The sequence below is a fragment of the Tyto alba genome, unplaced genomic scaffold (assembly GCF_018691265.1).
Source record: "Tyto alba isolate M040663 unplaced genomic scaffold, T.alba_DEE_v4.0 Super-Scaffold_1000006, whole genome shotgun sequence".
Classification (NCBI taxonomy): Eukaryota; Metazoa; Chordata; class Aves; order Strigiformes; family Tytonidae; genus Tyto; species Tyto alba.
This window is the reverse complement of record NW_024881272.1, coordinates 3565481-3580849: the sequence shown is the minus strand read 5'-3', so window position 1 is coordinate 3580849 and position 15369 is coordinate 3565481. Positions and strand designations below refer to the sequence as shown.

At 39.6% G+C, this 15369-nt stretch overlaps 1 protein-coding gene across 3 annotated transcripts in view; it reads left to right on the top strand.

Annotated features, from left to right (window-relative positions):
• Nucleotides 1-15369, top strand: part of RGL1 (ral guanine nucleotide dissociation stimulator like 1) — a 110559-nt gene that overhangs the window by 6842 nt on the left and 88348 nt on the right. For 2 of the 3 annotated variants that reach the window (XM_042784094.1, XM_042784118.1), the window contains exon 1: nucleotides 3902-3961. The exons of the other annotated variant lie outside the window; for it this stretch is intronic. In XM_042784094.1, coding sequence (XP_042640028.1) covers nucleotides 3917-3961 — 45 coding nt within the window. In that variant the 5' untranslated portion in view covers nucleotides 3902-3916. Of the gene's footprint in view, nucleotides 1-3901; nucleotides 3962-15369 lie in introns of those variants that run through there. 3 annotated transcript variants of the gene reach the window in all.

The following is a 15369-nucleotide window of genomic DNA, read 5'->3' as shown; positions in this document are numbered from 1 at the left end:
CACATGACTTCATTCAGTAAGAAGTTTATCTGAGTTCAAAGTACAGAGGCGTCGCACGGTCCTTTAAACTTGACGTTCTTGTGCAGTCCTAAGATTTTAGAAATAAGAGGCAAAGGAAGCAAAGGAAGAAGCAGAATACTGTCCACAACTGCTCATAAACCCATCCACGTGGACATTTTAAACCTGTTGTGGCGTAACTTGCCTCCTCTCTCAACAATCTCAAGTTCATTTAACACGTGAGTTTGGGATATCTAGTCCTGCAGGAACGCTGGCTCACAGCTCCAGAGCAGAGCCCTGGTATTTTGCATTTCTGCCACTGGGCCGTAAAGATTAGCGAGGATTTAGGTCCTGAGTTTGGAACGTTTTCTGCTCGAGCTCGTGTGAAAGTCAGATGTTTCAAAAACTTCCACCAAACTTTCCTTGCCTGTCTTGTCCAGCCTCAAAGTGATTTAAATTTTCACCTCGTTTCCAGAGATTTCTCCAGAGTTCCACTGCTTTTTTTTTTTTGTTTATTTCCCTTTCCCTATCTTTTCATCTAAAAATAAGTATTTTTCCCTTGTCTGTCTATTCAGAGTGGAATTTAAAACCACAAAGTTGTGTTAGTTTTAAATCTTCCATCCACTGATAAATTTATAATGCCTCTGATAACAAACGGTGCAATGAAGAGCAGTTTGCCTTCCACCTCCATTACCCTGGCATGTAGATCGGCTAATGGTGATCATGAAAACTAAATCCTTGCTGGGCACGCAGAGCATTCTGCTATACCCAAACTGTCTGTAATCTCAGAGGATTCGATATGAAACTGGTTTTGATGGGCAGCAGGTCTCCTGAAGTCTGCGAGGTACTACGGGGCCTTGGGCCTTATTTATCCCCGCCTCTTTGCCTGAAAGATACTGCTGGTTATTTTTTTTTTTGACACCAGTTATAAATTCACCCCTAATATCACCTCTGAATTGTTCCTCTCTCAGCTCTCTGTTAGCTGGGCAGGACAAGGTGCTGGCTGCAACATGTTTCAAACCGTGCAGGTCCTGCTGAGCACCAGCTGAGCAGGTAGCAGGCGAGCTATGCTGACAAATTTTCCTTAGTGGGGACATTTTCTTCCGTTTCTTCTCATTTTCCAGAAATTAGTAGGAACCCGGCATGTTGGTGACCTCTGTTCATTGCTCAGCTGGATTTGATGGGTTTAAGTGAGTGAATGAATTCAGGAATCACACAGGATGGGACAGGAAGGGGGCAGAAAGACAGAAGGATTGCATATGCTTTGTTTCTTTGGGATTTTGGGGTAATAACTGTACACAAACAGCAAAAAAAAGAGGAGAGAAAGGCCTATTTTATACCGGTTGAGTCAGAAGGTCTCAGCATGAGTTGCCTGAAATGCTTAAGAAACCTAAAGATAGAAAAATAATGGAAACTTTGCTGATTCTTGTTGAAGGTGGTGTTGACTTATCGGGTACTATAGCATGACACAGATCAACTCACTACAGAGTTGTTCTTTACATCAGAAATTCACCTGCTATGTGTGTCAACTTTAGATAGGATAAACTTTATGCTGCGGATTTAAATTGAGTATGGTTGAAAATGTAAGCTAGTGAGAGCTGAATGACATGTCTGCAGAGGTGTAATGGCCTGGGACTGTAACATGCAGAGGCCATGAAGTGACACCAGGTATTCACGCACTCCAGCTATGTCATTGCTATTTTTGCTAGATTTGAGGAATTGAGAATAAGGCCCCTCACTTTGGCATCAAGCAGGGGAAAATCTTGCACGTTATGGATGAATCCTGGAGACTGCAACGAAGGGCGGGTGATCTTTTAGCTCACACGCTATTAGTTTTAGCAGCTGCAGTGGGCAATAGAATAAATGGCCAATGAAAAGAGTTACAACTAGAAACTGCATAATCTCAAATCGGGAAGACCAGACAGTCTTAACTGACATCTGTAGTACTCCTTGTACTTCAGTGTTTGCTCTCACCAGAATCCATGGCACTAATAATGTTGATTTATCACTGTTTTTTTATTAGGTAGGTGCTGGTGACCTGGATGTGGGCATTAAATAGAATTTTGCTGTTGAATTAGGCCAAGATTAGCAAAACTACCTATGCAGTATGTTAGACTGGCCTGTAAGCCACTTACCCTGTGATTCATTTAGTTTAAATAGTCTATGCAGGTTACTAGTCAGCATGATTATAAAACTATTGAGGCAAATGGCCATAACTGATATTCAGGTGTTTTCCTTTCAAAGAATCATGATATTCCTTTTGATAGCTTTCACTTGTAGACAGGTAGACATCTAAAATGGCCCATAAAAGACTTTTTGGACTTGGAGACACATATTTAAACTAAGACCACTTGAGAAGACATAATGAAACATGAGAACCTGAAACACAAAGCGAAGAAATTATAATCACATTTATTTCAGACTCAGATTTTATTTCCTTGTGAGAATTCTAGGCAATGCCCTGGTTATACAATGTTTAAATTAACAAGTATGAGGGCTCTTGCTCATGTCACCGGGACTGTTTACATGGATAAAGTTAAGCAGATGTATAAATTTTTGCAGGGTGTGGGACTAAAGTGGTAACAGCTGCCAAAGATTATTTAGTTATTGTATGAGGGAGGGTAACTGGCTGCTGAGGGTGATGGATAACATTGTATGGAACTGGTCAAATTGGTACCTGCTGTTACTGTCATGGTTATGAGTTTGGATCAACATGTGGTTGGATGAAAAAAATGTAGAGAGGTTAGGAAAAAAATGTCACATCGCAGCTACAAATGCCACATTTCTTCGTGTATGTCCCAAATAAATTAAGATCCAAGATTTTCACTGGTATCACTGCCAGCCTTCAGCACTTCATGAGGCTGGCTGTGAAAGTTAAGCCCCTTTTACTGAAAGAAAGGGCTCATCTGCTTCCCAACACCAAATCTTTCAAACTTTGAAAAAGTTTTCATGCCTTGAAAAAGCAAAAAGCACTGACGTTCTTCAGCAGTAATCTGGTTTTGTTTGCTAGGTTCCTATCTCAAGGGCTAAGCATAAGTATTGCTGTCCAAGAGTGAGGCCGTCTGTACTTTGTGCATGTTCATACTTCTATCTTTCAGGTACGACAAAGTCTTTTTCCCTTTTGTCTTGGTTTCATCTGCAGCAGTGCAAACGAGCTGGTAATCTAAAGCACCAGCGTAATTTACTACCTTGCTTCCCCTCTAAAAGAAAATGCAGTTTTGACTGGGTTCTAGCTCATGACAATACCTGTTGGTATTATTTTTCTGTTGGGAAGAGGGAGCAGTTTGTTTCATAGCAGCGAGGATACTGCACCTGCTCCTTGTTTTGCACACACAGCTGAGAGGAAGGGTGACGTCCATGTCAGTGAGGTTTGTAGGTTGAGCTGGAAGGTGCCTCATCCCACAGTGTGAAGCCTGGAATTACACACTTACCACGTGCCACCTGCTGCTCTGGGTTTTCCGGTCATCCCTCTTTTTTATCACTTTGTCTTCCTGGCCAGGTCATGCTCCTCTCCAAGGCGTTTGGAGTACTTCAGCTCTCTAAAGAAACAAGCTGTTTTCTAAACAACGCTGATCTACAGTATAGTGCTGTCATCATCTTCTGACTTACCTTTTGTTCCTCCTCTTTTCAAAAAATGACTCTTTCTGTTTCCTCCTGGAATCTAGCAGCAGTGCTCAAAAGTCCTTTTTCCAGATCTGCGGGGTGACCTTTCTCATCCTCTTTTTCAGGACTTGGTCAAGCGGTTTTGCTGATGATTTCTTCCAGCCCACTGGAAGGAAGGGGATGTTCATATCTTTATTTGCTATCTGACTTTTACTCTGTTGGCTCTATTTGTAGGCAAGTAATATTGATAGGTTTCTTTGGGTTTTGCTCGTCCTTTCCTGGGTAAGGTATGGTTTACATACTCTGACACGGGTGAATGATCAGAACCAGACATTCGTGTGCTCGGGTTTCGGGGAACCATGTGAGTACAGTAAATGAGGGAGGTTTGCTTTATTCTCCTGTATAATAATCTCCGTAAAGGCTGTTCTGTGTTCAGTTTGTGAGGTTCAGAACATATATATGCCTTTCTTTTGTGCTAGAAAAATATTGTCCTCATGTATGCGTTCTCCTAGGAAAAATAAACTGAATTGCAGCAACTGATTCTAATATAAAGGTTTTCATGAATTTGTGCACAGCTCTTTAACTGGAGACTGATGAATAATATGCACTATTGGCATTAAAGGCAGAGTGGAAACTTAACATGTTAGTTATCAGTATCCTGATTACTGGCCATGCAGCCAATATTTTGGAAAGAATGTGGATTTCTGGACAGAGACTGGTGGTAGTGTTAGTTTGTTTGGTTTAGGGGGGCGGTGAGGGGGGGTTGTTTGTTTTTTCCCACTTGTTATGCAAGGATGAATTTCTGAAAGTTTGGTTAGTGGTTTGCCAATTTTTGTATATATTCTGTATGTTACAGTAGGTTACTCCTGTGCTTGCATATGGGAAAAATCTGGCCCTGTTTTGATTCACAGGCTTAAAAAGTGTAACTAACTAGATCATAAAAATGAAAAAAGTATATTTCATTGTTAACTAATCAAAAACTCCATCTGTCAGGTTGTTTCCGATCGATATTGAGGGGAAAGCAAAAATGTTATTAAAAAAAAAAAAAAAGATTGCAATTGTCTGTATTGGCCAGAGGTAAAACCAGAGAAAATGAAAGACAAATGCTTGTTGGCTTTGGAATATTGTCCATCTTGAATCTTGAATAAAGCAGGAAACTGTTGAGTCAAGGATAAGCTGTAAGTGCCATAGAGTGGGGAAAGGTAGCAGTCTTCCTTCATATTTCATGGTCTTTGTGTAAGCTTGAGATACACACCGTTACATCCATTTAGGTAAATTAGTGGATCACGTTCCTCCTCCTCCTGACACCAGTCCCTTCTTTTCAGCGGTTTTCCTACGCTCCTGCTACTCACCTCTTCCTGAGCTGTGAGTTTTCTCCTCCCGATGGCTCTTTGGGTATTGTTCCTGTTTGACACTAAAATTGGGCAAGTCTCCTCATTAGTTGTAGTTGAGGCACGAGAGAGGTACTGCAATCTCTTGTGTTGAAATGCAGATTTGTCCCACAGCATCAAGCAATCTGTAAGGTAAATGACAAATAAGGAATACTTAAATGTCATAGGCAGGGTTACCAGTCTGAATTTTAGAAAAGCAGAAAGTATAAGGAAAAATTATCGATGAAGTAACTCAGGAATTTTTTTGCCTATTTTAAAAAATTCCCATTCTGTTGACTGTGGTCGCACCACGGATTCTAAGTTGAGAAATTCTTCCATATTTACATCCACTTTATAAAGTGTTATCAATATATTTTGTTTGTCAAACAATTGGACAGATTTCCTCTTGACCTATGAAAAAGCCAGTGAACTTGACAAGAACCTACGTTTATGGATAGAAAATATAAAAAAACAATACATGAGTTTCGATATGGAAAGAGAAGGGATCTTTTTTATATCTACATCTATATCTATATATCTATATCTATATATCTATATCTATATTATATATTTTTTTAATATTTGTTGTTGTTGTTGTTAAGGTAGAATGATACATCTGAGTTTGGTTTTATTTAATTATCAGTTTTTACTCCTGTAAAAACTGAACAAGTTCCACAAAGCTGGTTGCAATTCACATGAAACAGATGAAGCACGTAGAAGGAAGAAACTTAACAAAAAAATGATTGAAAACAGCTACTGAATGACTGCTAGTACTATGCGACTTCATCTTCTTTCCATTTAAAGTGAAGATTCTTGCAATCCAAAGAGCCATATTTCATTCTTAGAAAATATCAGTTCAGAAAAGAATTTCAGATTTAGGGTGAAATGATTAATGTGTATACAGATTTGCTTCAGTGAAGATCAGTAGAACAAGGATGGTTTCCAGAAGCATAGGGCCAGAGAAAATTTTACCAACTACTTGCATAAGTGCCAGGAGACAGGGCAAAAATTTTCATTTAATTTTTGTATGAACTATGAGCTGCGTACATGTAGAATATTGCACCAATATTCAGTCCAATTCTGATCTCATTTCCATTTGTCTAATTTAGGGCCGCCCTTTTGATATAAATGGAGTTGCACTGGCACAAAACCTGTTGGAGTTGTGACTCCACTCCGCAAATCAAAATTAGCTAGTGCAATAAAGGATGATTACAGCTTATCAACTCCTCCTTGCAAACTAGCTGCCTGGTGATTCAGATCAAGCAGACTGACAAGTGCTGTCTGTACTGTCAACAAGAAGAAAGAGGAGGCCAGAACGTGATGTTCTTCAGGAATACCCAGAGATGCCTGGGGATGTTTTAACTGTGGGCTTTGAGCCTGGACATGCCAAACAGCCTCTACGGTCCTTGTGACTTTTGGGGTTTTTTGCAAGAGTGAACCAATAAATAGGACTATGCGGTGCACATTTCCAAACGCTTTGGTGGGGCTCAGTGTTGTTTTGGGCCAGTTCCTGTCTCTATTCTAGTCATTAAAACAATAGAAGACTGGAGAAAGAATCACTAATATTTCTCTATTTAGATGACCTATGTTCTTTCACTATGCAGAGATGAGTGTTCGCTAAATAACACAATTTAAAATCTGTTGGTCTCTAATAGAATAAGACTTTTTATAGTGTAGGAAAATCTGCTTTCAATTTCTATTGTTAGGCATTATTTTAGTCAATGAAAACAAAGTGTGCTTGGGAAGCTGCCTAGAAGACATGTGATTTCAGGGCATTGCTATTTTCCTTTTTATGAGAACAGAGCCAGCTTTTTTCTTTTATGTCATGGTTGGATAAAGTGATATATTCAGTATGGATGGCAGGAATTCACTCAGACTCCTTTAATATGTGTAGGGCAGCTCTACATGGTTGCTGATTGTATAGTGGAAGTTATTTCTGTGAACAGCACTGAAGTCTCTTACCTGGTCTGGCTAAAACTCATGTAAGCTACCTAAATTCTGTTAGTCATCTCAAGGTCCAGTAAAAATTTCCATATGAAGTCATATCCATTTCTAGATATGTGCATTGCGCAGCTTAAGCTGTTTTTTATCAGACTAATTTAGGAGAGAATGAGGTGTTTCCTGGTATAATTGGTGATATTAAGACAATGGGAAGTTTGAGTTTCATGCTGTTTTGTGTTAGTTGTGCTGTTGATAAGTTTGTAAGGAGGGGAAAAAGAGAACAGGAAAGTGGATGAAATCAAAGAGAAAAACGTGAGAATATCACTGGCTATGAAGTATTTTGCATTTATGGGATAGCGGACTTCCTCCCTCTTCCTCCTCTGCCCCCTTCTCCCTTTTGCCAGTGTTAAACTGCAAGAATTGCATGACCTCATTTTGTTGCCTACGTGATTTCTTGACTAATTCAGTTGAGGTTTCCTGTGTTCTCAGCTTGATGTCATGCTTAGTGGTGGTGGTGGAACCTCAAAAGGTTCAGATTGCAGAGGTAGATCAGACAAGCAGTGAAGTTCTCTATTTGAATTAAACCTCATGGGTCTGCAGTCTGGTCCCTTCTGCTTCTGCTTATGTTGAATATACCTCAGAGCCTCTGTTCTGGTATTTCTGTCCAGACACTCTAGGGGGTTTAATGCTTGCTAGTCTTTTAGACGGATAAACTTTAGATGGATAAAGGTGAGAAACATTGTGTTATTTTTTCTTTATACTGAATGTGACTGGAGATTATTTTCAAAGTATTGATGCCCTATTTTGCTATATGACCCTTGTTTCAGGACTTCTAAAACACATTTATAAACACTAGTGAATTAGACTGCACATTCCTCTGAGCTAGCTAAGTTTATGAAGTCCCTGTACCAATGGTATTTACTGTAACTGAGAATCAGAACCCCTTACGTTCAGTGTATAGAGCAAGAAACTGAGGCACAGGTGAGTTACTGACTGAACCAGGAAAATAATCTAGATTTTTCCAGCTTTGTGTCAGCAGCAAGACTAACTTTCCCCAGAACAGCAGTTTCTTCCAGTGTCCCGATGCTTGCGTGCGCCAGCTGTTCCCATCACAAGCCAGATGTGCTGTAGCATGAGCCAGATGTAGCCTTCTCACTTTCCCTTAGAGCTGGCCCTTATAGAAAGAAACCAAAGAACTCTGACTAGATCAGCATCACATCTGCAAAAAAAAAAGAAAAAAAAAAAAAAACAAACAGTTTCAGACACGTTGGAGAATCCCAGAATCTCCTGTAACTCACTGAATTACAGAGCACCATCAGTGGGCAGGTTCTGCCCAGAAGCTGGGGGTCCAGCAGCCCGTTTGGTGGTTGTTCTAACCAGTGTACTGCAGAGGTGATTCCTATTCATATCAATATCGAATTTGTGTGTGAATCTTACTGGTCCTGCTCCTCGCAACTTTGCCTTTGAATGGAGTCAGACTTTATAGGTGAAAGCAAGATATATTTTTTTCCTTTCTATGTATACTTGCTGTGTATTTGTTAGTAATTAAGATATTTCTTTACACTACACAGTTTATTATATTTGGATGTTTTGGTTTTTTTTTTGATTTTGTGTTGCTGCTTATGTACAAAATAACAGGCTAATTCTTTCCAGACATTGCTCTGCTGACTCCTGAGAGCATGTCTACAATGCCCTGCAAGATGATAGAGAGGAATATAGAGGTCCTATACAATAGCCGTGTATGTGGCTGATTGCTGAACGTGTGGTGAAAAGACAGTCAATGGTATAAACACATTACGCCTCTCCCAGAGCAAACAGGAGGGCTGGATCTCATCACAGTGCTGGGTGAGCTGGGAGAGATGGGCTGCTGGTTTCCTCGTCCATTCTCCACTGTCCCAAAGGACATGTTTTTCTGGCAATGTACCTCAAGGACATGCAATTATTTTCTCAAAACACTAGCCAGAGGGAGGAGCTGCATGCTTTTTCCTTTCTGAGTAACACCAAAGTGCTCTCCTGATTATACCCCACTCTGCTTTCAAGATTCAGGGCTGGCAGAAAAGGAGGACTCTGATCTTTGATGCCTACATCGCAGGTGTCTGGCTGATACATTAGTAAAGTGGATAAAAACTCTCAGGGTGGAGGACCCTGGCCTTAGGAGACATGAATTCGTGTCCCAAGTTGGCATTTGGGCTTAGACCTCCCTCTGACACTGCACTGCATAATGTACATGGAATGGTAGCTTGAAAAATAAAATTTTAAATCCCCTTTTCTTCAACTGTTAGCTCCTAATTGCTGTACAGATAGCACTATGGAGATCTTACTGGGAGAGGAGTGACAACTGAACCTACTGGCTAGAGCAAAGAACTGCAAGTCAGTATTTCTAGGATTTATTCCTGGCTCTTGCACAGACACAGTTCCTCCCAGTATTTTAACTGCCAGTGGTTCAGTTCCTGCTCTGTAATATTCATCCTCGTAACATTTCACCCTTGATTCTTAGACAATTGTGGGACGTTCAATTCAGTAAAAATCTGTGAAAAGTGGGGAGATCTGATAAAGGATGTAACAAAAGTGCTAAATGTTTTTTGTTTGTTTGTTTGTTTCTAATTTTTATCTTTTAAAATGCCATTCACATTTATGTTAATTCCATTAACAGGTTTATTTCAGGAATTTACAGTTTCTAGAATCTTGAGCAGTAGCAAGCCTCTGGCTGGGCACAAAGATGGTAGGAGTCTAGGGAGAATTCTGCTGGAAAGTCTCTCAGTTTGGGGGGAAGACTTTTCAGACCTAAGGTATTACTAAGAAACCACATTGACTCAATAGATGACCCATTTTCTGATTAAAAAAAACATAATATCTGAAAAATTTTGGAGCAGTTCTATGTGTTATCCATGTCTTAAACATAGGTAAACATGGGAACTCTTCCTAAAATCATGAATGTTTCTGAAAATTATGTGGGGCAGTGCCAAAGCCCTGACTCCCAGTCCTCAGGAATCAATTGTATTACCTTCCTGTTGTACTGGTCCCCTTTTGACCCAAGCAGCTTGCCAGTATTTGGGGTTCTTACAGACTTTTCTCATTAGAAAGAAAAAATCATTAGAGACAGACATTTTTTTTAAACTGAATTCACTTGTTTATAAAAAATATAAAAAGTAACAACTTTGTGTACAAGAGGATTCAGACTGCCAAGAGGTTTTTTTTCTTTGGTTTCCAACTTCTTTTCAGGTAGCACCTTTCTCATACTCCAGTCTGTCATTGCAGAGCTTACAGGGTATCCATCTGCCACCATCTTTCTTGCAAGTATTCTTTCTTCATACAAGCCAATCAAGGAATATGTAATGCTCTGACTTGGTGCTAAAAATCAAGTTAAAAGTAAAAATTCCCATTTATGATGGCAAATGAAATTGTTCTGGGAAGCCAGATGCAGCTACTGCCCTTAGCTGTCTTGCATGCTCTTCTGTTGAAACTACTGCCCCTGTAACTACAAATGATGCAACAGGGTATGTATCCACTTCTGAGTTACCAGAACTTTTACAGTTCACCACGGTAGCATCAATGGAAATCACCAATGGACTGTATGTCTGTATGGGACTGTAAACTGCTGTGAGCCATCCAGTCCCAGAGTCTGCAACTCTCTTCTCCCAGGGGGAGCCTGAATTCCAGTTCTGTAAAAGTTTTGTGAAGGTCTTCATTTTGACTTTTGGTTGTTTCTAGAATCAGCTGTATCTTGTGTTGTCTTCATCAGTTCTTTCATGCCTACAACACTTTTTTTTTTTGGCTACAATTGTAGAATCAACCTCTTAAAGTTTTCCTATTTTTACTTTGCTCCAAAACTTTGTCTCATTTGGAAAGATGTTTTCAAATTCTCTTTAATATCAAAGCAATTTTATTTATTAGTCTAAGCAAGTGAGGTTTATGTGAGTATGTCTTCTTTTAGCCTGTATTTCAACTGAATCTTAAATCACTTTGCTGGTATCAGCTCAACTTAGCAAAGCAGTAGAAGCTTCCAGGTAATAGTGCAAGTGTCGTAAAGATCAGCACTTGGATAGAGAAGAGATTTTCTTTTGAGACCCCACTGTCAGAAAGGCTTCCAATTGGGTCTCCTAAAGTTCTCTCCTCAGCTTTCCTTTATTGGGCCAGTTGGCATGGACATACTGGTTGGGCACTCAGGACCAGCTACAATATAAGTTGTTTTTTGCCTGGGCTATGTGGGAAGGAGGATGGGATTAAGGTGTTTGTATGGGAGCTGCGTTTTGTGGAGGAAAGGATGAAAGGACTTCGGTCACAGATCGGTCGGAAGCTAGGCTTCATTCATTCATTCATTCATTCTTTCAAAGGTTATGGAAGACAGGTTAGCACAGGTAAAAGATTTGTTGCCATATGACTGTTATGGGAGATGGATAGTGCTGTATTCTGATCCTGAAACTAGTCATAACTTGAATGTGATGCACCTTGTGACTTTTTTTCTTAAGTCTTTTGATTAAACATGTAGGAACAGGCAAGTTATATGCCCTGTATGTTACATGCAGGGCACTTTGTTTTAATGTGGTTTTATGTTAATCGACATTTGAATAATTGGTCAAATATTACTTTGGAATATTCGTTTCCATTGTCCTCTTCTAAATACTGTTGGATGAACTGCTTTCCCCGTCCCTCAACTGCAGACCAAACCAGAGGAATTTGTCCACTGAGTAGGCTGAGAGCTGGCAACAAGGTTACAGTGAAGGAAATCCATGAGAATTTAAGAAAAGGAGGTGGGGAGAGAAGGAAGGGGACCCATCCTGTCATTCAGATGCAAGCGGTGTGAGTGTTGTGATGACACAGCCTCAGGAAAAGGACAGACCTTCAAATTGTAAAGTATATCACCTTGGAGGTGCAACACTGCTCTCTCCCCTCTTCCTTTCCCCCTCGGCAAACCATTAGAAGCCAGACTGTTGTAAAGGGATAGTCAGTATTATCTAGATGTGATTAGTGATGAGAGGCAATTAAAAAGGTCACCTTTCCTTAAAAGGAAGAAAGGATCAGATCTGAAAAAAAAGAGAAAAATGCAGGGCTGGAGTGTTATCCAGTATTAGTGTAGTAAAAAACAAATATATATCCTTGTCTGAACCCAATTATCAGCCTTGCCTGACTTCTCTGGAGATTTAGCTGTTGGGTCTCTTCCAGAATTCAGCTATGATCTCAGATGCTTTGCATTTTGAGATTTAAATGTAAGGAAGTTAGCAAGTAATATATGGATTTTCAAATTAAAGCCCAAGGAGCAGTCTGATTTAGAATAGCAGGACTTCATGGCTGTAATCTTTGGATTAAATGTTGGCTTTCTCTATACACGTAACTAGACACTGTGTTTCTCAGGAAGAAAATAATGTCCATTAAAATAATCTCAAAGCCTGAGGAAGTGTGGTGATAGCTGCATAGTTAGTATTGCTTTCCTAAGGAGTGGAAAGGGATTTAAAGAAAATCTCTTGGTGTTCAGATTAAACTGGACGATACCCTTATGTGTCTGAATGACAGCCTTCGGGATTACAGCCCCATAATTATCAATCTCATCTGTCAAGCTCCTCCCTCCCCAGTATGAGTATGACATAGCTACAAGACTTAAAAAATAATAATGTTTGCATTATCTTCATTTTTTAGGTGTTAAAGAAGTTATTGGGGGGGCCATATTGCGGTGTTGGAGTATAGAAAATTATTTGTATGTAAATGAAAGGCAAGACTTTTCAGGGACTAAACAGGTGGTTCTTCAGGGAAAATGCAAAATCAGATGAAATCATGACGTGTGGCAAGACTGCTGCCTGGATCACTTGTATTAGGACATGTCTGGCCTAGAAAATGTATACTCGAGCCTCAGTGCGTTCATCAGGTGATGATATAGAGCGTGTATCTGTTGCTTTACATTCCTGCTGGTCTTTGTTACTGCTGGAGGCTGTCTCCAGGTTCAGCCTGTTGTCCCAAGAGCTGCTCAAGCCCATTGCCCAGGTCATGCCAGCACAGTCTTTACAACAGATCCGCTTTCTTCGTTAAAGTCATCATTCTGGTTGCCACTTGATATGAAGCTTTTCCACAGCTTTGGTGGCGGTTGGATGAGGTTGTTAATGAGTTCAGCAGTATTGCGAGAGACTGAATGCATTCATTTAAAAAAATGAGCTGAAAATAACATCTTACAAAAGTCATCGTGCATTGCTTTGTCAATGATTCTTTGTTGGTTTCAGCCTCTGTTTCTTTTTGTAAGGATTTGTTCCTAGGCCGCCAGGCCTGAATGGAGAATAGGAAGTCAATCCAGCTGTTTTCCTCGTGTTGGCACTCTCTGCTGAACAGGAATTGCTGAGCAAAGAACATCATTTCCCCAGAGAGGCTTGCTGGGGTAGCACAAAGGCAGTCTGGGTTTTTTTTTAATTAAAAGTTCCTGCCAAATACTATCATCAAGGGTTGGGGGAGGGAGGGAGGGAAAGAAATACATGAAGTCTGGAGTCCACTTGGAAGAGCAAGAAACCGGCCTGGGAAAGCAAAAGAGCAGTGTTTTTCTCTGCCAAACTCTTGCTTTTTTAACATATAACCACTTATCCAGAAAAGAGGACTGGGACTTTTTTTTTTTCCTTCTCTCTTCTGTGAATCTTGGTTCTGACTATTGCTTCTCCAACAAAGTTGGAGGGATTGTGCAACTTTGCGCTTGGTTTTGGACTAGCTAGTGGAACAAAAAATAAGCAGAATTCCTTCTCTTAAGTGGACGCCAAATTATCAACTGACACATCACGCCATGTTATGGTGATAAATGCACGTCTGGTCGTGGTTTGCAGTAAGCTTAAATTCCTCTATTCTTCTTCTTAAAAAAAAAAAAAAAAGATAATAAGGCTATGGCTTCTTTGCTTTCTTTTTGTTTTGCAAAAGAAAGGTTAAGAGAACAAGCCATAAAGAATAATTGACACATATTTGGGGAAAGAGGAAGATATAGAGTCATTTCACTTCTTGCTTGCAGGATTAATCTGGGATAAATCCATAATGAATGGAACATACTGCCACCTGATGCTGTCTGGTGCTGGATGAGAAATGCATTGGGTGGTTTATTCCAGTCCTCAGTGCACTGTGACCACTTTATAAACTCCTTTATTGTATTTGACACTTTCTGGTATTCTTGCTGGCAGTATTACTAAAGAATTGCCTTTCAGTTTGAATAGTCCTCTCTAGCAAGGCAGTTTCAGGTAAGACAATATTTGTGGATGGAAGACTGTATGTTTTAGCTCAATCTTGGAGGATGCTTCAAAATCCCTGTGATGTGAAAGGGAACTGTGGCAGTACCAAGATTGACAAATTGCCTATGTAGTGCATTTATAGCTCCTGACAGTTTAGTTGTGGACAAGTATGGAGTAACTTCTTACCGGAAAAGTTCCTCCATGGGTCCTATCAGTATTCAATTTTATAACCCAAAGTGAAAAAAAATAATATTCCTTTGACTTCTTTGTGTGCGTTTTAGTGTTTTTTAATATAGCTGCATAATTATTAATTATCTGTTCTAGGTTTTGATTTCCAATTCAGTTCATCTCCATGAGCACAGTAACATATTGCACAATTAATTTGCTGTTTATAATATTCCCTTGAAAAGAGTATCTTCCATCCTGTTTATTGGTGTGTTTCCAACTGATCTCTGGAGAACAAAATGGTTGGCTTCTGCTCAAACTTTTGTATTACAATGTTCAACCTTGGCCAATTTTGAAGTTCTTACTTGTTTTTTACTGAGGAGAGAGTATTTTTAACTTCAGCTAGATCTTTGTCTATGTAAAAACTTCAAAATACGTCTTTAGTAAAGTCATCCCAATAGAGTGGATAGGGTCTGAGTTTGCTGAGTAGTGCTCTGTTGCCTGTAAGATGCTTGTTCAGAATAGCACAAAACTGATCTACAGTCTGGCTTGCTTGTTGGTAGGTTTTCTTAACTGTTCTCTAATACAGCTGACATTTTATGTTCATGTATTAATTAATAAGAAGGCATACATAAGCTAAAGGACATTTCTTGTATGAGCTTGTGGAGATCTCAGAAGTGGGTTGGATGTGAAGCTTCATATACCCAAACGTTCATGTACTATGTTCAACTGTCACTATGGTGGGTGCTTTAAAAATACCTAAGCCAAATATTTTGTTAATATAGCCATCACAAAACACACTAAATGATTGGTTGGTTTGTTCGTAGTTTTGCTTGGAGGCAGAAAATGTGATTTCTCCAAGTGGAACGTGAAATCATTTGTTCCTGTTACATCTTGTTACTGTCATGTCGCTGTTCCATTCCTGCTTTTATATAGAAAATTTTTTTCTAACATCATGTTCTAGACCTACATTCTCTCTAAAATTTTCCACTCTGCTGGTGTCTGAATACAAGAGGATTTCCCCTTCACGGAGTTTTGTTTATGTTTTTATTTTGCTTTTTGGACTTTGTCTAATTCTTCAGTAAAGATATCTGGAAGAGAATTGG